Genomic DNA, 23,517 nt, shown 5'->3' on the forward strand with positions numbered 1-23,517 from the left:
TGAGAGAAGTATATGAAGTTCTTATAGTATCCAGATCTTACCGTATGGACTTTAAGGCCCATAAATGCACTTTATTAATTCTAAAAGGACATAATAGGCTTTTAAAATTACAGTGTAAAATATATGTATGGGCACTTTTAGACACCTTTCCTTCGACCAGGGCAGTGTCACTTTGGGGGAAAATGAGCACAGAATTCACTTTTGCAGCAAAAAAAACCCCCAAAAACACTTATATTGTTTTGTTGCATGATAAAGCAGTGGCTATAATGAGGCAGCAATAAGACCATTATAGCTATGATCTATTGACACACACAACTTATGTTGTCTAATAATAATACTATTTACTGGGATAACTTCTGAAATATAGCTTCTGCCTGAAATCTTCTGTTGAAATCTCACAACATATTGTTGCTGCCCTTTGACAAGATAAGGTGTGAAAAACTAACCTTCCTTTGCTCCAATCTGTAACCATGGAAACAATTGGAGAGTAGTTGCTCTTTTAATAAGCCATTGCTTGCCACTGAAATTATTTTATTAAGTATGTGTGTATTAGCTAACCAATAAAAAAAAATGTTAACTTATATTGATATAAGATTGATGCTATGTGCATACTTGTTTGTTCTATGATTCATGAGGGCAGTTAAAATGTTTACACAGCCTGTTTTATTGTTAGACCTCTTTATGAATATACACAATCACCCAGGGACACTGTCACTTTTTTGACAGTCATTCAGGCTTGTCATGTGATTGCAGATGGGGGGAGAAGGAGATCACATGATGTGACAAGCAGAGAGGCTTTGAAACCCCTCTGAGCTCTGTCTGCACTGTTCCTGTGGTTACCATGGTAGTGCAGAATAATAATCATTAATAGCAGGTTGAAGATAAAAAAAATTAAAGGACCATAGTATATACCAACATTTTTATAGCCTACCATTCTGGGGGGGTGGGGACACCCAATATACTATATATAAATGTATCCTTGGGATTGCTGCTTTAAAAGTGATTCCTGTAGTTTCTTGCTCTGGATCTGTCCAGGACTGATTGTGAAGTTGCTTTTGTCACTATCCATGAGAGAGGAGTGAGGATTCCCTGAAGCAACGAAGTGTGAAGAACAGCCAGTTGCTGTATGTAGACTGTGGCTCTCCCTCCTTTCTACCACACTGGCATAGTCTACAGCGGCGGTTCCCAAAGTGTGCGCCGCGGCTCCCAGGGGTGCCGCGGGCCAGCCATAGAAAAAACAAACACAAAACCTTACCAATCTGAGTGGCGCCGGGACCCTGCATCTACACCTCTCACGCAGCGTGTCACTGAATATGGACATTCAATGACAAGCTGCGTGAGAGAGGAGGATGCTGGGTCCTGGCGCTGCGCTGATTGGTAAGTTTTCGTGGTTTTTTTTTTCTATGGCTGGCCCGTGGCAGAGGGGAGGGGGGACCAGCGTGAGAGAGGGCAGAGGTGGGGGGGACCAGCGTGAGAGGGCAGAGGAGGGGGGGACCAGCGTGAGAGAGGGCAGAGGAGGGGGGGACCAGCGTGAGAGAGGGCAGAGGAGGGGGGGACCAGCGTGAGAGAGGGCAGAGGAAGGGGGACCAGCGTGAGAGGGCAGTGTGTCTGGGTGCAGAGGAGGCATTTTTGCATACAACTAAATAAGTATTTCTGTCCTGACCTAAATACTTATTACAATTTTTTGACACAACTACTTCTAAAACAGGACTGCTCAGTAATTATTTTGGAGGGGTGCCTTGGAAAAATTATGGAGACTCTAAGGGTGCCGCGAACTGCAAAAGTTTGTGAACCACTAGTCTACAGTATAGATGCAGGCCTTATTCACGGGTTATGCACGGTCTTTTTCTGTGACCTACAGGAAACGGTACAGAAGTAGGATTCCTGTCCTGGTATCGCTGGTCCCCCTGGGTATGTCCTATTTTAAATTGCACTTGGTCTCATTGCAGAGGTGGGATCTGATCATGAGGTCTGACAGCAAATCATAATCGGCTGCACTGTTGGCCTATTACTACTGCAGAACTTTTCGTTTTGTGAGTAAGGCATGATCAAAGTCTTGTCTCAATAGATTCTCTACCTTGCCTGAGCGCCAACTTGTCCTTCATACATGACGGGTAAGTACAGTGATGCTAATACTGCCAGAAAGCTGAAGTAGAAGAGGGATGTCCCCCTGATTGTACAGTCCGTTGGTGCTGGCTGGTAGCCTGGCACTTCTACCAGTGTGGCCTCACTGCCACATACTGATCTGTCAACTGGGCGGCAGCTTCCAGGGGAGGAAAAATGTGCTGCAGGGAAGATATCCTGGAAGTGAGTGGTGGGGATAAGTAATGTTATATGGGGAAGGGGAGAGCTATGGTGTAACCAGGTTCCTCTTTTCCTGTAGTAAATTCTATGTATTTTATATCAAATGAATATATTCGCCCAATGTAGCCCTCAGACCAAAAAAAAGTTGTGCCCCTATACGTATGTGGTATTCAGATGATGAGTTTGTCTATTTGACTTTTTTGTTATAATTCTCTCCTTTTGAACAATTTGTTGTAAACCCTTTCAGGCTAGGCTGTATGTGTCGCTGTTCAGGAAAAGATTTGTGCAATTGTTAAAAGACCACTTTTTAGTAAAATTTAGTTTCACCATCACTAAGTTACCAATGATCATCTTACTGCTAAATCTAATGCCCTCACCCGTCTTATCCTCCTTGACCTCTCTTGCTGCCTTCGATACCGTTGACCACCCTCTCCTGTTGGATACAATCCATTCCTTCAACTTCTGTGACTGTTCTCTCTTGGTTTCCTTCTTGCCTTACCAAGCGCCCCTATTCTGTTTCCACGCCCCAACTCTAACTTTTTATCCTTTTGCAACCTGGTTGGACCAATTTGCAGTATGTAGATTTAACCTCATATATCTGACTCGCATTGACCTATAGATTGTAAGCTTGAGAGCAGGTCCCTCTTACCTGTCTGTCTTACCCAGTATTGTTTATAACTGTTTGTCCCCAATTGTAAGGCGCTATGGAATTTGCTGTTGCTATATAAATAAATGTTGATGGTCCTCACCCTCGCCTACAAAAGCCCTCAACCACTCCTGCACCCTACATCTCCAATCTCCTCTCCATCCACACTCATTCCACCTCCTTTCTGTTAATGACCTCTGTCTCATTACCATACTAATTATCTCCTCTCACTCCCACCACCCGGACTTCACCCGATCTATTCCCCGCCGGTAGCATGCAGTCCATCCCCCCATCAGGTTAGCCTCTAATCTCCAAGTGTTCAAGTGTGCTCTTAAAACCCATTTCTTTATTCAAACCTATTAGCCTTCCTCGTAAATCCTTTGCCTGATACGACCTCCTCTCCCCAACTCAGTGGTAGCATAGTTGTCTCCCCTTCCCATTAGCATGTAAGCTCTCAAGAGCAGGGCCTTGTTTCCTCGTATCCTCCTTCTACTACTGCACCTTCTGTCTGGTGCATTGCATCTCCAGCCCTGCTTCTCATCGTCTCCATTTCTCACTTATACTCACTGTCTTGTAAATGACTTAATCTAGATCTGCAATACTATTGTCTCTGTTTATACTCTTAATGTGTAGCTGACTGGTCTTTTGTACAATTATGTATAATGCATTTGTGTTCTTCATTGCATTGTATTTTACTCTTGTTGTTTAGTGTGTTCTCCTACAATCTACGGCGCTGTGGACCCAGTGTGGCGCCTTTTAAATAAAAAAATCATTCGCCGCTTGGGAACAATTTATTTAAAAAAAGTGGAGATCTTTTCGAATACAATTTACCCACATTTTGGGTGCAAATAAGAAGTCCTTTATTTGCATGTTTTGACTTTAATTGTCATTGTTTTGTTCATTTGCACTGTATAAAATTACCCAGTCCAAACGCAGGCTTGTTTTTGACATATGGGTGGCAAAATTAGATCTGGCTGATCACATGGTGGCTTTTTATTGAGGTTGCCAGATGACCAAATATCTGCTGTTTATAGTTTGGGACATGTCAGTTGTATTGGAGATACACACGTGCATCAATATTGGGTAATTTGGAGGAGACATCACTAAATGTGTGGCCAGCTTTATAAGATTAATCATTTCTCAGTGTCCAGTTCAGATAGTGCATTGGACACCATTTTTTTTAATGCTCCACTGAGTTACGAAACACTGACTCTGTATCTTGTGTATGTTTGTGGCTGCTGTTGGCCTAGTTCAGGCTTGGCTCATCTGTGGCACTCCAGGTGTTGCGAAACTACAAGTCCCAGCATACCCTTCCAGCAATTAACTGCTATATTTTGGCAAAGCATGCTGGGGCTTGTAGTTTCACAACACCTGGAGTGCCACAGGTTAGCCAAGCCTGGCCTAGTTCTTTCATTAAATTCTGTTTCATGTTCTTTAGAAACTCAACCCATTAGTCAAACATATTTCCATTCTTATAAAGTTTTTCCTTCTATCCACTTTTCTGGTCCTCTTGTGTCAGTTTGAGTTATCTTTTTGTCTCTTTCCACTAAATGCAGCTTTGAGATTGCTGTTAGAACTGTGTGAGCAACAGAACCAGATAGTTCACAATTGAACGTTCTCCTCCTTGTTTTCTACCTGACCGTGGTAGCAGCCAAGTCTTGCCCTCACGTTGTCCATCACTGATGTGTACAATAGTGGGTGGACGCAAGGGTTCAAAGCCACCAGTGCCCTGGTTATCTGGAACGTGGAATGCACGTAGGAAGACCACTTGCAATTTGGTGTTGGCATCCATCTGGTATAGAGGTTGAGGTTCCTCAAAATGTGGTAGGGCAGAAAGGAGATGGAATAAAGTGCTACTACCACGCAAACCATAGTGATGACCTTCCTCTTCTCCCTTGACTCTAGTCCATGGCTTTTCCATACTGCTCGTGCAATGCCAATATAAGACAAAAGAGTGATAACAAATGGGAGACCACAGCCAAAACCAGCAAGGAACAGACTGTAAGGCAAGTACGATCCCAACTTGATGTCCAGAGCCGTTCCTATACACTCTGTGACATTTTTGTCCACTTTTAAGGTTGAGAATACAAATACAGGAGCTGAGATGGTGGCTACCATGACCCACACTGCCACACTAGCCAGCTTGGCATGTCTACTCTCCACCCTGCCCCTGGCATAAAATGGGTACACTATACCCAGGCAGCGGTTGACACTGATACAGGTTATAAAGAAGATGCTTCCATAGAGGTTACAGTTGAAAAGAAAGCGTTCCACTTTACATAGGTCCAGACCAAAAATCCAATTCTTCTTCATTGCATAGTAGGCCACGAGAAGCGGCAGAGAGAGTGCGTAAGCCAGATCACTCACTGCCAAGTTAAGAGAGAAGATGATGCCAGCATGAGGATTCTTTGAACCTCCAGGCCCCAGCAACCAGATGGCAAAGCCATTTCCCAGCACGGCTAAAACGAATTCTATCCCAAACACTGGAGCCAGGTAGTTAATTTGGAAATGAGAGAAGGAGGTGGTGTTGCACTTGACGTACGCCATATGGAAAGGTTCTTCTGGATGGAGGTGGTGAGGAGTAGGTCCTGCATTCAGAGTTACAGCGTTAGTACTTCTTATCAATACAGGAATATGCACATACTCTTACATGCTATTTATGTCATTGTGACTGGATCACTTGTAAATAACTTATTTGTGGCTGGATCATGTAGAAATAGTTTATTGTAGAAATGTATTTCCATTAGTGGTACAGATATATATATATATATATATATATATATATATATATATCTAATATATAAATGCTTAGTGGCGTCTGTCTGTGTGTGTGTGGGAAAAAAAAAACAAGTTGCAGTGCCACCTGCTGGGCGGAGTTATACACTGACCTACTAAATTCTTAGTGTGTGTGGGGAAAAAAATTCAAAAAGGGCTGAAATTTGGTAGGGCTCACACTCATTTTCGTGAGGTAATTTTACCTCATGAACACACGTGTAGAGGAGTGCGTTAGTGTGTGTGTGTGTGTGTGTGGAAAAAACTATTTTCTCAGAAAGGGCTCATCCAATTGACCTGAAATTTGGTATACTGACATTATTTGACAAAAAAAATTAGAATAGTCAAGTCAGTTAACTTCCATCATCCCCCCCTTCCCCCCGTGGGAGGGGTAGTAAAGGCTAAATTTACGAGTTGAGGGGTCAAACTCATTTTCGTGAGGTAATTTTACCTCATGAACACACATTAAAAAGGCCGCTTGCGTCGGGAAGTAACGCTCTTCCCCTGAGGAGGCCTGGGCTAGGCCCAAATGCATGACAAGAACCTTTTTAAGACCTTAAGTAGCTTGATTTGACTAGAATGCATGAGTATCATGCACGGGTTAACTTGTGTGTGTGTGTGTGTGTGTGTATGTATGTATATATATATATATATATATATATATATATATATACACACAAATTTGCAAATACACTTATTGTGTCTTGTATGGAAGTCTGTTTGCAGGAGATGCTAGGTAAGTCTTTTAGTGTGAAGTGACAAACACCTGTTTAGCCTTCATATGCAGCAGGGGGGCTCTGTCTTTCTGCCTGGTGTAGCTGCATCTCAGATAATGCAAGCATCAAGTTTTAGCACATAACAGAGTAGTGTAAATATTGTTCGCTTTGCATTGCAAGTAAATCAGCCAATTAACCTGCATGTAATATATCATTCTTTTACCATCTATACTTCTGGAAAGAGCGCTAGTACCACAGACTGGCGTGTGAACTGTCCTTGTTGGGACTGCTTGAGCTAATAAACCAACTTTTGCTTCAAGAACCTGCTTTGACGACTACTTACTCTGCTGTAAATTCCTGTGACCTACAGACAGGCCCGGTGCTCCCATTAGGCAAGGTTAGGCACTTGCCTAGGGCGCCGGGCTTTGGAGGGCGCCACAGATTAAAAATTCCTTTAAAACTGTGCGGCGACCGCTGACCATACCTTTCACGGCCCCCGCACAGCTTCAGATACATCCACAGGGAGGGGGGAGGGACTATTGCTCACCACCGCCGCCTCTCTGCTCCGTCTCCTCCCCTCCACTCACTGACTGACTGTCGGGCATGACATCATCATCACGGCCCGACAGTGTCAGTGAGTGGAGGGGGAGCAGAGAGGAGGCAAGTTAAGGTAAGAAAAGACGCACATTTTCAAAATCGGCACCCCCACCCTGCACACTTACACACTATTTTGTAAGTGTGCAGGGTGGGGGCGCCGATTTTGAAAATGTGCCTAGGGCGCCACGGACCCTAGCACCGGCCCTGCCTACAGATTAGACCTAAATCTAATCCCTTTCCCAGTTGATCTGAGGTGGACCCAGCATTCCAGTGCCAACGGTTTGCCTGCTACCTGCAGCTCTGCCCAGTCTGATAGGCTGGGGAGAAACCATCCACAGCAACCCTCATCTGAAGGCTAGAGGTCAGGTATACCAGCGAGAGTTATACAGAAGAAAGCGGTTCTTGGTGCCAGTTTAGGAGCCTAGTGGTGGCAGCAGGCACCTCCCATTGCAAGAGGAGGGGCGTATTTGGGATAAAGAAAGGGGACGGTGGCTAAGAAAGTACAGCCGGTCCCCAGCGACAACAGCCAGGGTGGCATAGTCGGTTCATCCGGTCACAGTCACTATGTGTAATGTGTGTGTATTACTCAGTTTCATTGTACATATTAAAATGCTACATTCCATGCTCTGGTGGCCTTTGTCTAAGGTCAGTGTCATTTTGGGCCCCATTTAGTTAGAAAACTCCAAATTTTCTGGAGCATCCATGTTCTAATGCAAGGGGGGCAAAGCATTTATTATTTTGCATGGAGGGAAACTACTGGCTGCATTTGCATGTAGCATACAAATACTGTCCGCCTATTTTAAATTCGCCATCCACCCACTCTGCAGTGCAACATGGTTTTGTCAAGGCGCAAGTTTCCTTATTTTTTTGACTTTAATTGAGGCCCTTTAAGTACATGGTGAGAAGAGACAGTGCACCCCCAACCACTCGGGACAACAAGGACATTTATAACAGTTTATTCTTTTTGTTTTTAACACTGTGACAGCCAATCATAAACATTTTTTCACACTAACTGCTTGTGATTGGCTGACGGTAGAGGCCTATTAAACTTGGGAAAACAATTGACTGGCTGGCGGTGAACAGGAGTCCTGTGTACTCCCAGGTATAGTAATTTTGCGTCAGTCATTTGTAATGTACAGTTGGGTCAATTTATTATGGGATTTTTTTTATTTTTGCTTTTGTTTTATTTGGACAATGAAAGATAAAGAAGCAAGATTTTGTTTCCCATTTGGATCAAGAAAGATGATAGAAAGATGTTATTTAATATAGCAGTGAGCTAGGGTTTTGTGGAGTCGTTTATTCAGATAAGTTTACTTTAAAATTGTACATGAAACTGAGACCAATAGTATGGTGAATTTGGCACTTCTCAGCTCAAGGCTGGTAGACTCTAGGAAGGTGCGGGGCACTGTTTTTTTTATGCCAGACTTGTCCCGACCAGCCTAGGGCTTTACGGAGTGTAAATGGCTTGCAGACATGCTTGCACAGCCCGTTATATAGTTAATATTGTGCTTGGGCACTGCCAGTCTAGTTATAGTACACTTCCTGAAAACTGTTTACTTAGCTACAGTGTCATGTGACTGGCATGTTGTATTTTGTCTACATCTGCAATGACAGGATTTCCCATGGCAAACACTTCAGACACAGGGGCGAGGGAACAGAAAACACAGGAAAATCAGGCCAATAGTCATTTCCTATATCCATCCCTCCCTGTACTTCTCCCTGTTGAGCCATATAACTACTGGTTAGTAGTAGTAATCTGCTACCGTCTGTACCCTAACCAAATGTCTGCAATGTGTCCAGTTTCATGTTTAAGGCTAGATTTACTAAACATTCTAAACAGGAAAAGTGGAGGTGTTGCCCATAGCAACCAATCAGATTCTAGCTATCATTTTCTAGAATGTACTAGATAAATGATAGCTACAATCTGATTGGTTGCTATGGGCAACACCTCCCCTTTACTAAAACTTTTTTAAAAAGGTAAAGGGGAGGTGTTACACAGACACACAGACACACACACACACACACACACACACACACACACACACACACACACACACACACACACACACACACACACACACACACACACACACACATCTGGTCCTCATCTGCCTCTCCTCTCTGTCAAGCTCTACACTGGTCCCCCTTGTGCTTCAGAATCCTTTTCAAACTCACCCTTACCTATAAAGCCCTCTGTAACTCTACTGCTCCTTATCTCTCCAACCTCATCTGCACTCAAACTCCTTCTCGGCCACTGCGGTCTTCCAATGAAAGCTGCCTCACCACCCATCTGATCACCATCTCTCATTTCTGCATTCAAGACTTCTCCCGTGCTGCCCCCTTCTCTGGACCGATCTCCCCTGTTTTATCAGGCTGTCACCTAGTCGGTCAAACTTTAAACACTCCCTCAAAACCTACCTGATCAGGTTATATCCTACCCTTCCTCCACCTAACCCTGCCCTCTTACACACTCGTCTCTATCTTTGTATACTAACCTCTCTATATCTCGCCCCCTCCTAACTCCTTACTTCCTTCCCCTCAGTGTTCTCGTCCCTCACCTCATCTTTCCACTTGGTGTCTCCTGTCAATCTCCCCTCCCCTCACCTTTAGATGGTAAGCTCCTTTGTGCAGGGCCCTCTGTCCTCATGTCCTCCTCCTCCTGTTTACCTTTGCCTTTAGCCCTCCGCCTCTTCTCTCACTCGACTCCTGCCCCCATCATTCCTCTTCTCTAGTGCTTCCTCTTCTCCATCTTTGCCTTGTTCCTGTAAGTGGTGCCCACTGTACTGGGCACTGATGCAAATCCCTTTTTGCCCCCCCTACTCCCTCCTTCACTTCCCTCTCTATCTGTACACTGGAAGTCACTTTTCCTCTTAGCCCTGTGTACCCTTCTCTGCAAGGTTGGTAATTATTTATTCTTTTTGCACTTTGTTTATAATTTTTTGCACTTGTCTTTTACTGCACTTTATTTCTGTACTACCCTGTATGCCATGTACCATTACCCTGTACTGTTATCCCCAGCTCTATGTACGGCGCTGAAGACCCTTTGTGGCATCTCATAAATAAAACATAATAATAATAATATGAGATTTTTATCCTCTATTCAGTTTTAATATCATTGTTGTTTCTAAGAAAACCCTTTTTAATATTGATGTTTTATTTGTATGATTGTTTATGAATAAATCAGAGTACTTTTTTCAATCCTATTTAGTCTCTCTAAAAATCTTTAAGGACGAGAATTGCTTGCAGCAATACGTCTGATTATTTATGTTATATAATTACCATAATCTTATAAAGGATACTTCTTCTTCTTCTTCAAAAATGTTTTACCAGTGCAGTCTTTCCTACAAATAATATTAGTATAATAGAATTTCCTGCCGGTGCCAATGGGAAGGTCCAGGCAGGGCATGCCAAGTAGTTGAAGTTCGTGCAGAAGCAGAGAAATTAGAGGAGAGAGACCAGTTTGGCACCAGAGAGTGGCACGGGTGGAGGAGAGAGCTGCTAGAGAGTGGTGCAGAAGAGGGAGCCATATTGGAGGCACAAAGGAGGCCCAGGAAGGGTGAAGGCTGCTAGGGACATCAGGAAAGGCTCCGCAGAAGAGAGTGCTGAGCCCTGTGTGCAGGGTGAGAATACCAGAGAAAGGGGCACAAGTCCATTTGGTTAGTGACCTACATTAGAGACTGTGCGAGTGTCAGAGAGGGGAGGTGTAGTACGTTTGCTCTGGACATTGGAAATGTTTAATGGCAGCCTGTCAGCATTCCAGAGTTACTGAGTGATTTCAGCTGGGAGTGTAGGGTGGTCCCATGGTCAGAGAGAGAGACTGTTGACCTTGGTGAACGGCATGTGAGTTGGGAGGACCACATATCTGATATCTCCTGCATTAGGCATTTGTTAAATTGCTTACATACAGTCATGGCCAAAAGTTTTGATAAGGACACAAATATTATTTTTCACAAAGTCTGCTGCCTCAGTTTTTATGATGACAATTTCCATATACTCCAGAATGTCATGAAGAGTGATCAGATGACAATGAACTTTATCCCAAAAACAACATTTCCACTGCATTTCAGCCCTGCCACAAAATGACCAGCTGACATCAGGTCAGTGATTCTCTCATTAACACAGGTGATAGTGTTGATGAGGACAAGGCTGGAGATCACTCTGTCATGCTGATTGAGTTAGAATAAAAGACTGGAAGCTTTAAAAGGAGGGTGGTGCTTGAAATCATTGTTCTTCATCTGTTAATCATGGTTAGCTGCAAGGAAACATGTGCAGTCATCATTGCGTTGCACAAAAATGGCTTCACAGGCAAGGATATCGCTGCTAGTAAGATTGCACCTAAATCAACCATTTATCGGATCATCAAGAACTTCAAGGAGAGAGGTTCAATAGTTGTGAAGAAGCTTCAGGGAGCCCAAGAATGTCCAGCAAGCGCCAGTACCGTCTCCTAAACTTTATTCAGCTGCGGGATCGGGGCACCACCATTGCATTTGCATGCACAGGGAGGCAAAGACTTTTGGAGGATGGCCTGGTGTCAAATAGGCCAACAATGAAGCCACTTCTCTCCAGAAAAAGCATCAGGGACAGACTGATATTCTTCAGAGGTACAGGGATTGGACTGCTGAGGACTGGGGTAAGGTCATTTTCTCTGATGAATCCCCTTTCAGATTGTTTGGGACATCTGGAAAAATGCTTGTCCGGAGAAGGAAAGGTGAGCACTACCATCAGTCCTGTGTCATGCCAACAGTAAAGCATCCTGAGACCATTCATGTGTGGGGTTGCTTCTCAGCCAAGGGAGTGGGCTCACTCACAATTTTGCCTAAGAACACAGCCATGAATAAAGAATGGTACCAAAATATCCTCAAAGAGAAACTTCTCCCAACCATCCAAAAACAGTTTGGTGAAGAACAATGCCTTTTACAGCATGATGGAGCACCTTGCCATAAGGCAAAAGTGATAACTAAGTTGATTGGTGATCAAAACATTGAAATTTTGGGTCCATGGCCAGGAAACTCATCAGACCTTAATCCCATTGAGAACGGGTTAGATACCAATAAACGACTACGGAAAATCCGACATCACTTTCTCCGATAGGAGAAGTGCGAATTTCAGGATTCCTACTTTCAGCTGATAACAACTGGTTGAAATAACTGCTGTAAACAATTGCGGCTAATGAACAGTCCGGCGTTTAAAAACAACGTTGTGTTAAAGTGCGACCTGCCCATTCATCTTATTAAGGTGGTCTTTTAAGGCTGCGCCGCCTCTACAATGTAGACTAAACATTGTACATGCAGTGCTTCTTTATGAAGAGGAAGCATGACCAACACCTACAAATCACAACAAATTTCAGTTTCAAATGTGGCACATTATTTTTGTGCTTAGTGTTAATCGTAAATGTCAGAAACATTGTCTGTGAATATAACATGTATTAGCATGCTCTACTATGTAGGTATGGATGATATATATAATGAGCATCATACGCTCACACAGTCTATTCAGTAGTTTTGGGTGTGATTGGATGGTGATGTTATATAGTGAGTGTAGAACGTCCATACAGTCTATGCAGTAGGTTTGAATGTGATTGGATGGTGATGTTATATAGTGAGTGTAGTACGCTCACACAGTCTATGTAGTAGGCTTGGATGTGATTGGATGGTGATGTTATATAGTGAGTGTAGTACGCTCACCCAGTCTATGTAGTATGTTTGGATGTGATTGGATGGTGATGTTATATAGTGAGTGTAATACGCTCACACAGTCTATGTAGTAGGCTTGGATGTGATTGGATGGTGATGTTATATAGTGAGTGTAGTACGCTCACCCAGTCTATGTAGTATGTTTGGATGTGATTGGATGGTGATGTTATATAGTGAGTGTAATACGCTCACACAGTCTATGTAGTAGGTTCGGATGTGATTGGATGGTGATGTTATATAGTGAGTGTAGTACGTTCACACAGTTTATGTAGTAGGCTTGGATGTGATTGGATGGTGATGTTATATAGTGAGTGTAATACGCTCACACAGTCTATGTAGTAGGTTTGGATGTGATTGGATGGTGATGTTATATAGTGAGTGTAATACGCTCACACAGTCTATGTAGTAGGTTCGGATGTGATTGGATGGTGATGTTATATAGTGAGTATAGTACGTTCACACAGTCTATGTAGTAGGTTTGGATGTGATTGGATGGTGATGTTATATAGTGAGTGTAATATGCTCACACAGTCTATGTAGTAGGTTTGGATGTGATTGGATGGTGATGTTATATAGTGAGTGTAGTACGCTCACACAGTTTATGCAGTAGGTTTGGATGTGATTGGATGGTGATGTTATATAGTGAGTGTAATACGCTCACACAGTCTATGTAGTAGGTTCGGATGTGATTGGATGGTGATGTTATATAGTGAGTATAGTACGTTCACACAGTCTATGTAGTAGGTTTGGATGTGATTGGATGGTGATGTTATATAGTGAGTGTAATACGCTCACACAGTCTATGTAGTAGGTTTGGATGTGATTGGATGGTGATGTTATATAGTGAGTGTAGTACGCTCACACAGTTTATGCAGTAGGTTTGGGAGTGATTGGATGGTGATGTTATATAGTGAGTGTAGTACACTCACCCAGTCTATGCAGTAGGTTTGGATGTGATTGGATGGTGATGTTATATAGTGAGTGGAATACGCTCACCCAGTCTATGTAGTAGGTTTGAATGTGATTGGATGGTGATGTTATATAGTGAGTGGAATACGCTCACACAGTCTATGTAGTAGGTTTGGATGTGATTGGATGGTGATGTTATATAGTGAGTGTAATACGTTCACACAGTCTATGTAGTAGGTTTGGATGTGATTGGATGGTGATGTTATATAGTGAGTGTAGAACGTCCATACAGTCTATGCAGTAGGTTTGAATGTGATTGGATGGTGATGTTATATAGTGAGTGTAGTACGCTCACACAGTCTATGTAGTAGGCTTGGATGTGATTGGATGGTGATGTTATATAGTGAGTGTAGTACGCTCACCCAGTCTATGTAGTATGTTTGGATGTGATTGGATGGTGATGTTATATAGTGAGTGTAATACGCTCACACAGTCTATGTAGTAGGCTTGGATGTGATTGGATGGTGATGTTATATAGTGAGTGTAGTACGCTCACCCAGTCTATGTAGTATGTTTGGATGTGATTGGATGGTGATGTTATATAGTGAGTGTAATACGCTCACACAGTCTATGTAGTAGGTTCGGATGTGATTGGATGGTGATGTTATATAGTGAGTGTAGTACGTTCACACAGTTTATGTAGTAGGCTTGGATGTGATTGGATGGTGATGTTATATAGTGAGTGTAATACGCTCACACAGTCTATGTAGTAGGTTTGGATGTGATTGGATGGTGATGTTATATAGTGAGTGTAATACGCTCACACAGTCTATGTAGTAGGTTCGGATGTGATTGGATGGTGATGTTATATAGTGAGTATAGTACGTTCACACAGTCTATGTAGTAGGTTTGGATGTGATTGGATGGTGATGTTATATAGTGAGTGTAATACGCTCACACAGTCTATGTAGTAGGTTTGGATGTGATTGGATGGTGATGTTATATAGTGAGTGTAGTACGCTCACACAGTTTATGCAGTAGGTTTGGATGTGATTGGATGGTGATGTTATATAGTGAGTGTAATACGCTCACACAGTCTATGTAGTAGGTTCGGATGTGATTGGATGGTGATGTTATATAGTGAGTATAGTACGTTCACACAGTCTATGTAGTAGGTTTGGATGTGATTGGATGGTGATGTTATATAGTGAGTGTAATACGCTCACACAGTCTATGTAGTAGGTTTGGATGTGATTGGATGGTGATGTTATATAGTGAGTGTAGTACGCTCACACAGTTTATGCAGTAGGTTTGGGAGTGATTGGATGGTGATGTTATATAGTGAGTGTAGTACACTCACCCAGTCTATGCAGTAGGTTTGGATGTGATTGGATGGTGATGTTATATAGTGAGTGGAATACGCTCACCCAGTCTATGTAGTAGGTTTGAATGTGATTGGATGGTGATGTTATATAGTGAGTGGAATACGCTCACACAGTCTATGTAGTAGGTTTGGATGTGATTGGATGGTGATGTTATATAGTGAGTGTAATACGTTCACACAGTCTATGTAGTAGGTTTGGATGTGATTGGATGGTGATGTTATATAGTGAGTGTAATACGCTCACACAGTCTATGTACTAGGATTGGATGTGATTGGATGGTGATGTTATATAGTGAGTGTAGTACGCTCACACATTCTATGCAGTAGGTTTGGATGTGATTGGATGGTGATGGTTTATAGTGAGTGTAGTACATTCACACAGGCTATGCAGTAGGTTTGGGTGTGATTGGATGGTGATGTTATATAGTGAGTGTAGTACGTTCACACAGTTTATGTAGTAGGTTTGGGTGTGATTGGATGGTGATGTTATATAGTGAGTGTAATACGCTCACACAGTCTATGTAGTAGGTTTAGATGTGATTGGATGGTGATGTTATATAGTGAGTGTAATACGTTCACACAGTCTTTGTAGTAGGTTTGGATGTGATTGGATGGTGATGTTATATAGTGAGTGTAGTACGCTCACACATTCTATGTAGTAGGTTTGGATGTGATGGGATGGAGATGTTATATAGTGAGTGTAGTACGCTCACACAGACTATGTAGTAGGTTTGGATGTGATTGGATGGTGATGTTATATAGTGAGTGTAATACGCTCACACAGTTTATGCAGTAGGTTTGGGTGTGATTGGATGGTGATGTTATATAGTGAGTGTAATACGCTCACACAGGCTATGTAGTAGGTTTGGATGTGATTGGATGGAAATGTTATATAGTGAGTGTAGTACACTCACACAGTTTATGCAGTAGGTTTGGGTGTGATTGGATGGTGATGTTATATAGTGAGTGTAGTACACTCACCCAGTCTATGCAGTAGGTTTGGATGTGATTGGATGGTGATGTTATATAGTGAGTGGAATACGCTCACCCAGTCTATGTAGTAGGTTTGAATGTGATTGAATGGTGATGTTATATAGTGAGTGTAGTACGCTCACACAGTCTATGTAGTAGGTTTGGATGTGATTGGATGGTGATGTTATATAGTGAGTGTAATACGCTCACACAGTTTATGTAGTAGGTTTGGATGTGATTGGATGGTGATGTTATATAGTGAGTGTAATACGTTCACACAGTTTATGCAGTAGGTTTGGATGTGATTGGATGGTGATGTTATATAGTGAGTGTAATACGCTCACACAGTCTATGTAGTAGGTTTGGATGTGATTGGGTGAGCGTATTATGCTCATTATATGACATCACCATCCAGTCTATGTAGTATGTTTGGATGTGATTGGATGGAGATGTTATATAGTGAGTGTAATACGCTCACACAGTTTATGTAGTAGGCTTGGATGTGATTGGATGGTGATGTTATATAGTGAGTGTAGTATGTTCACACAGTTTATGTAGTAGGCTTGGATGTGATTGGATGGATATGTTATATAGTGAGTGTAATACGCTCACACAGTCTATGTAGTATGTTTGGATGTGATTGGATGGAGATGTTATATAGTGAGTGTAGTACGCTTACACAGTTTATGTAGTAGGTTTGGATGTGTTTGGATGGTGATGTTATATAGTGAGTGTAATACGCTCACACAGTTTATGTAGTAGGTTTGTATGTGATTGGATGGTGATGTTATATAGTGAGTGTAATACGCTCACACAGTTTATGTAGTAGGTTTGGATGTGATTGGATGGTGATGTTATATAGTGAGTGTAGTACGCTCACACAGTCTATGTAGTAGGTTTGGATGTGATTGGATGGTGATGTTATATAGTGAGTGTAATACGCTCACACAGTTTATGTAGTAGGTTTGGATGTGATTGGATGGTGATGTTATATAGTGAGTGTAATACGCTCACACAGTCTATGTAGTATGTTTGGATGGAGATGTTATATAGTGAGTGCAGTACGCTCACACAGTCTATGTAGTAGGCTTGGATGTGATTGGATAGTGATGTCATAGACTCTGTGAATGTTCTATGCTCAGTCATCATCATCATCTATTTATATAGCTCCATTAATTCCGCAACGCTGTACAGAGAACTCACTCACATCAGTCCCTGCCCCATTGGAGCTTACAGTCTAAATTCCCTAACACACACACACACACACCAGTCTATGTGGTAGGTTAGTCTATGAATGAATCTTGATCATTATTATTATTTATTAATATTTATTTAAATATAGTGACAGCATGCTCCGTAACACTTTACAATTGGGGACATACACAGTAATAAAACTACACTGAATAGTAACAAATAGAAAAAGCGGTAATTGGGCTATGTACGCAAACATGCAATCAGTCTTATTCTCTGTCGGTCTGTCTATCTGTCTGTATGATAAATAATATAACCTCCTATGTCTCTTTCATACTCTGTATATTTGAACAACTTGGTTTGCATTCTTTATGTAAGTCTCGGTCCCTGTTTTGAGGAAGAGAAGTGTTCATAATACATATTACATAATGTTCAGCTTACAAGTCACATTGAGTGTTTGATGGTATATTCCTGATTAGTATAATAAATATTGGTAGAAGGTGTTGACATAATACACAGCACTGTAAAATGATACAACTCTATAAATGTGTTTGCGTGCTTACTAAGTATTATTCCAACATAAGGTGAAGGTTGGTGTTACTGTGTAAAAAAAAAAGAGTTTAAAAAAATGAAGTAATTTGCAGCTTCAATAAACATAGTAAAAAGCTACTTATCACTAATTATGTATTAGATAAAGAGTAAAGCTGGGTACACACTACAGAAATTTTGACCAACTTTTTATGCCGAGCGATTTTACATGCGATCGATGTTCCGGTCGCTCAGTCCATGGACTGCATACACACTAGCCTTGTTTAGGACGATAAAGGGAAGAGCGGACGTCCCTTTAGCGACTTTTTACAGCCATGTTGTCGTGAGCAATGACTTTAATTTCGTACTCACTGTTGTGGATCGGTTGGAAGTTTATACACACTACACAGCGGAAACGAGATTGGAACGAAAATATTAAACGGTGCGACCAACCAAATGAGGCGACAATCGTCCTTTTGGGGAGACTTTCGACCATCGTGTCACTGCACACACTGACCCGACTTATGAACGAGCGGTCGTATGTCGGCTGTTTGAGCCGATTATTGGACGAAAACAGTGTAGTGTGTACCCAGCATTAGTTTGCACTAATTAGTACTAAGTGATGCATTAAAACTTTGTCATTTCAATAAATTAATTAGCTAAAGCCCCACTTCTCACTCTTTACATTATTACAATATCTTGTGAGAGACTAGAGCATCAAATATATCTCTTTTCTGAGCCAGCATTGTACTGATAATTATACTTACTATAGACGCAGAGAACTACATCAAAGAGAAGTGGTACTGTGCAGTGCATGCCACAGCTACTAACCTAACAACACTGATTGCTAATATTTAAATGGACATTTTTGCAGAACTCTTGTAACCGTCCTGTCATACCTCTCTGTGCGCTGCACCCCCTGACAATCACATCACTTACTTTTCACAAGGTTCTGAGTTCTAAGCACGTTCTTCTGTGTAATGAGTTGTGGTTTCTCTGCTGAGACTTCCTCACTGCTGTAAGCTGCAGATCACTGAGTTCCTCCACCTCCTGTGTTTGTTAGTGTGATTCTCGCCCACCCCCTCCTACAGCACATTTTCACTGATCACATCTGTCCTCCTCCCTTTCATCCTCCTTTCTGAACACAAGTGCTCCCTCCCACCAGGCACAGATAAAGACACTTTTGACAGATATTCCCTAATCAGGAAGTGTTACCAACAGCACTGCTCCCCTCATACTTTTAGACTGGGTACACAATACAGAATTTTCGATCAATATATTATCCACGATTGTACCAAAAAGAAAAAAAAACTCACAATCAGCATGTTGATTCATGCATAGACACTATACATGTTTCAAAAGATTTACCCTCAGATCTGTGATCTTCATCTGTCATAACCATCTGCTGAAAAGATCTCTGTAAACTCTGTGGAGATCCTGATCGTGAGTGCGTACACACTGCAGGATTGGAAGGACGCTGTTCCATAGCTGAATGAGAGTTATAGTTCTGCTGAACAATCACATCAAACTATGATCTGAGTTTTGGAATGATCCTCGTTCATCTCTGGAGAGTACACGCTAATGCAATATCGGGCCGAACGGTCGTTTATCGTTTGATTGGCCCAATACTCGGCTGAAACCACTGTAGTGTATACCCAGCTTTACATGCACACCCAAAGACTGGCACTGTGTTACACTTCTTCATCATTAACATTTATTTATATAGCGCCAGCAAATTCCGTAGCGCTTTACAATTGGGAACAAACATTAATAAGACAATACTGGGTAATACATACAGACAGAGAGGTAAGAGAACCCTGCTCGCAAACTTACAATCTATGGGACAATGGGAGTTTGAAACACAAGGGCATGTGCTACATCATATTGCACATTGGTCCAGCTAGAATGCCAAGGTATAAAGTATTGAGTGGGCTGTATGATCAATCACTCAGCAATGTTGGTCAGAGGGTTGTTGTCTTGTGTTAGCTGTGTAGAGGGTGATGATAGGGCAGTGTTGGCTAACCTGTAACACTCCAGGTGTTGTGAAACTACAAGTCCCAGCATGTTTTGCCAATATATAGCAGCTTATTTCTGGAAGGGTATGCTGGTATTGTAGTTTCACAACACCTGGAGTGTCACAGGTTAGCCAACACTGTAATACGGTAACCTAGAGAGATTAACATGCTGGTTGAGGTTTATAAGTTTGTCTGAAGAGGTGAGTTTTCAGAGAATGCTTGAAAGTTTGAAGACTAGAGGAAAGTCTTATTATGCGAGAGAGGGAATCCACAAAGTGGGTGCAGCCCAAAAAAAGTCCAGTAATCGGGAATGGAAGGATGTGATGAGAGTGGAAGAGAGAAGCAGAACTTGTGCAGAACGGAGGTGTCGAGTTGGGAGATATTTCGAGACAAGTGAGATGTATGTCGGTGCAATTTTGTTAATGGTCTTGTGGGTTAGTAGAAGAATTTTATATTGGATTTGTTGAAAAACAGGCAACCAATGTAGAGACTGACTCAGCAGAGCAGGAACAGGAGGAAAATCAATCTAGCTGCTGCGTGCAAAATATATTGTAGGGTTCAAGTCTGACTTTGGGAAAACCAGTAAGGAGGGAATTGCAATAGTCCATGCGGGAGATGCTGAGTGCATGAATTAAGGTTTTTGCGGTGTCTTGTGTGAGATATGTGCGTATTCTGTAAATGTTTTTTGGATGTATGTAACATGATTTAGATATAGGGTCGAAGTAGGGAACAAAGGATAGTTGTGAGTCAAGGATTACACCTAGACAGCGAGCTTGTGGGGTGGACTTTATGGTCATGTTATCAACAGAAATAGAAATGTCAGGCAGGAAGCTTCTGTTTTTGGGTGGGAATATTATTAATTCAGTTTTTGAAAGATTGAGTTTGAGTTGGCGAGAGGACATCCAAGATCAAATGGCGGAAAGACAGTCAGTAACGTGAGACAACACAGATGGTGAAAGATCAGGAAAGGATAGATAGATTTGTGTATCATCCGCATAGAGATGATACTGAAATCCAAAGGAGCTTATTAGTTTTCCATTAGAAGTGGTGTAGATAGAGAATAGCAGAGGACCTAGGACTGAGCCTTGTGGAACTCCAACTGATAAAGGAAGCGGAGCCGAGGTGGATCCAGAGAAATTAGCACTGAAAGAGCGATTACATAGGTAGGATGAGAACCAGGATAGGACAGTGTCCTGAAGACCTAGGGATTGTAGCGTTTGTATGAAGAGAGAGTGGTCAACAGTGTCAAATGTAGCAGAGAGATCCAGGAGAATTAGAAGAGAGTAAAGGACTTTAGTTTTAGCAGTGATCAAATCACTGACAACCTTGGTCAGTGCAGTCTCTGTGAAGTGTTGAGAGTGAAAGCCTGACTGAAGAGAATCCAGTAGGTTGTTTGCTGTAAGAAAGTGTGTGAGGCGAGTGTAGGCAATTCTCTCGAGAAGTTTGGAGGGGTATGGGAGCTGGGAGATGGGGCGGTAATTTGAGACAGAGTTTGGGTCAGAATTTAGTTTTTTTAGAATAGGAGTAATCACTGCATGCTTGAACAGTGATGGAAAGATACCAGTAGAGAGAGAGATTACAGATTTTAGTTAGAGGCGGGAAAAGCACATGATACATGGATCTACCAATTTGTGAGGGAATGAAATCAAGAGGACAGGAGGTAGAATAGGAAGATAAGAAGAGAGTAGAAGCTTCCTCTTCATTTGTGGGTTCAACTTAAGAGAGGGTGTCAGAGGGTGCTACAAGGGAATTGACCTGATTTCTTGTTAAGGGAGATGATACCATTTCAAGTCTGATTTTATCAATTTTGTCCTTGAAATAGGAAGCAAAATCCTGGGCACTTATGGTAGTCAGAGGTTTTGGGGTGGGAGGGTTTAGAAGAGATTTAAATGTGTTAAAAAGGCGTTAGTGGTTAGAAGACTGAGCATAGATGAGAGATTGGAAGTATGTTTGTTTTGCAGTGTCCAGAGCATTTTGATAGGAGCGGTAAATAGAAGTATATGTGATGAAATCATTAGAGGTACAAGATTTATGCCAGTGACGTTCTGCTTTATGAGAAAGCTTTTATATAGTTTGTGTTACTTTAGTGTGCCACGGTTGACAACGAAGTCTACACGGAGTATGAGGAGCCACTTGATCAAGGGCAGTTGCTAGGGTTTGGTGAAAATGAGGTACTGCCCTATCAGGTGAGGGAATGTAGAAATTGGGGAGAGACGTTTTTGAAGAGAGGTGGAAAACTGTTGAAAATCAATAGAGTTAACATTACTGTGGGTACGAGGAGGCTTGGAAGAGTTTGACAGCGGGGAGGGTAAAGAACTGGGGGTGAGCGAGTAGCTAATAAGGTGATGATCCGTGAGGGGGAAAGGAGTGTTAAGGAAATCAGAAACTGAGCACAGTCTAGAGAAAACAAGATCAAGGCAGTAGACATCCTGATGAGTAACGGATTCAATCCACTTCTTAAAGACCAATAAGACACTTTTCATAAGTGACTTTAATGACAAAAACACTTTCATAGTCTCTTCACTTATAGTATATATAAAAAAACTGCTTAAGAAATAGACATTTCAATAATAGTGTGAGGATGCCAAGTTCAAATATCTAGTAACCAATCATACATTTGCATTCATTAGTCCAACTGTACCAATCATAATTTATTGTTGATTAGTTGCTATGGGTTACAGAAAAATTGCCCTGTTAGTAACTCACCCCCATTGTGTTTAAAGCACCAAACATTTGATGTTTGGTCCACGTGGACTTGAATTGCCGTCGGATGTAGCAGGTCAGCGGCAAAATCATTAAAACGGTGCATGCAGGCTGCTTGTTAGTGGAGTCCGATGCATGCGTACATTGTCCGCGCTGGTTGTGATGGCACTGCTCGGCTTGTGATTGGTTGTGTGGTTGCACGCCGAGTGCTTACTGCGGGCGGCGACCGTTATGTTTCGTTACACCACTCACGTGTGTGGTGTGTGTACAGTGATTGACTACATGATGTGTGTTCCAGCACCTTTTTCTTACAAAAAAAGTTATATATATATATATATATATATATATATATATATATATATATATATTTATTCACACTTTATCAAAAAAAACTTACATAGTTGTGTGAATTATTTGTGCTTTCATCAATAGCATACTCAACACTTCAGTCCTGGAGATCCCGGACAGGGGGCGTGACCAGAGGGCGGGGGGGGGCGGGTTGTAGTCATTTGCGTCATTTTGGCCCCGTTGCGAAAATAATGTTTAGATGCGGGGGGAGGTTGGTGCAAAATGACGCGATTCACTGTGAATTTTGGCCAGGTATTTGCCGGATGCGGGAGAATTGCCTGCTCTCCCGGGAGTCCGGGAGTCTTCCGAACATTCTGAGAGAGTTGGCAAGTATGATCAATAGGTTTCTTTGGACTAAATGAAAAGAAAAATAAAACACTATTGTGTATCCAGGAACTAAGTCATTAGTATATAGGTGTTACCGTGCCAGAGTTGGAATAGTAACGGAGCGTTTTCTAACAACACATTTTAGCAGCCAAACATAATAGGAAACTTGGGTGGCATGCTATCTACTACTTCATAGAGATGTATATATTAGTTGTAATAATGATTAAGACCCACAGTCATTCCTAAGTCTTCCTCACATTTATTCTGCATTGGTACACACACACACACACACACACACACACACACACACACACACACACACAGAAGAGAAGGACCGCTATATAGTAGAGGTTATCAGGACTTCACCAGGGGGTTAAATTCCTCACATACTTCTCTCTTTTCAGTATGTAGT

The 23,517-nt window shown here is 42.0% G+C and overlaps 1 protein-coding gene across 2 annotated transcripts; it reads right to left on the reverse strand.

Moving 5' to 3' along the window:
- Window positions 1-3,704: 3,704 nt before the first annotated feature.
- Window positions 3,705-18,781, reverse strand: P2RY11 (purinergic receptor P2Y11). Of its 2 annotated transcripts, none has more exons than XM_075206854.1 (2): window positions 18,670-18,781; window positions 3,705-5,549 (listed from the first exon to the last, which is right to left on the reverse strand). In XM_075206854.1, exon 2 carries the CDS (start codon window positions 5,495-5,497, stop codon window positions 4,553-4,555), a length of 945 nt encoding a protein of 314 aa, XP_075062955.1. In that variant the 5' UTR covers window positions 5,498-5,549; window positions 18,670-18,781; the 3' UTR covers window positions 3,705-4,552. The 2 variants fall into 2 exon arrangements, with proteins under 2 accessions (XP_075062955.1, XP_075062954.1); XM_075206853.1 differs by having other exon boundaries at window positions 3,705-5,538; window positions 18,652-18,781.
- Between the last annotated feature and the right edge of the window lie 4,736 nt (window positions 18,782-23,517).

Source organism: Mixophyes fleayi, chromosome 4, assembly GCF_038048845.1.
Source record: "Mixophyes fleayi isolate aMixFle1 chromosome 4, aMixFle1.hap1, whole genome shotgun sequence".
Taxonomy (NCBI): Eukaryota; Metazoa; Chordata; class Amphibia; order Anura; family Limnodynastidae; genus Mixophyes; species Mixophyes fleayi.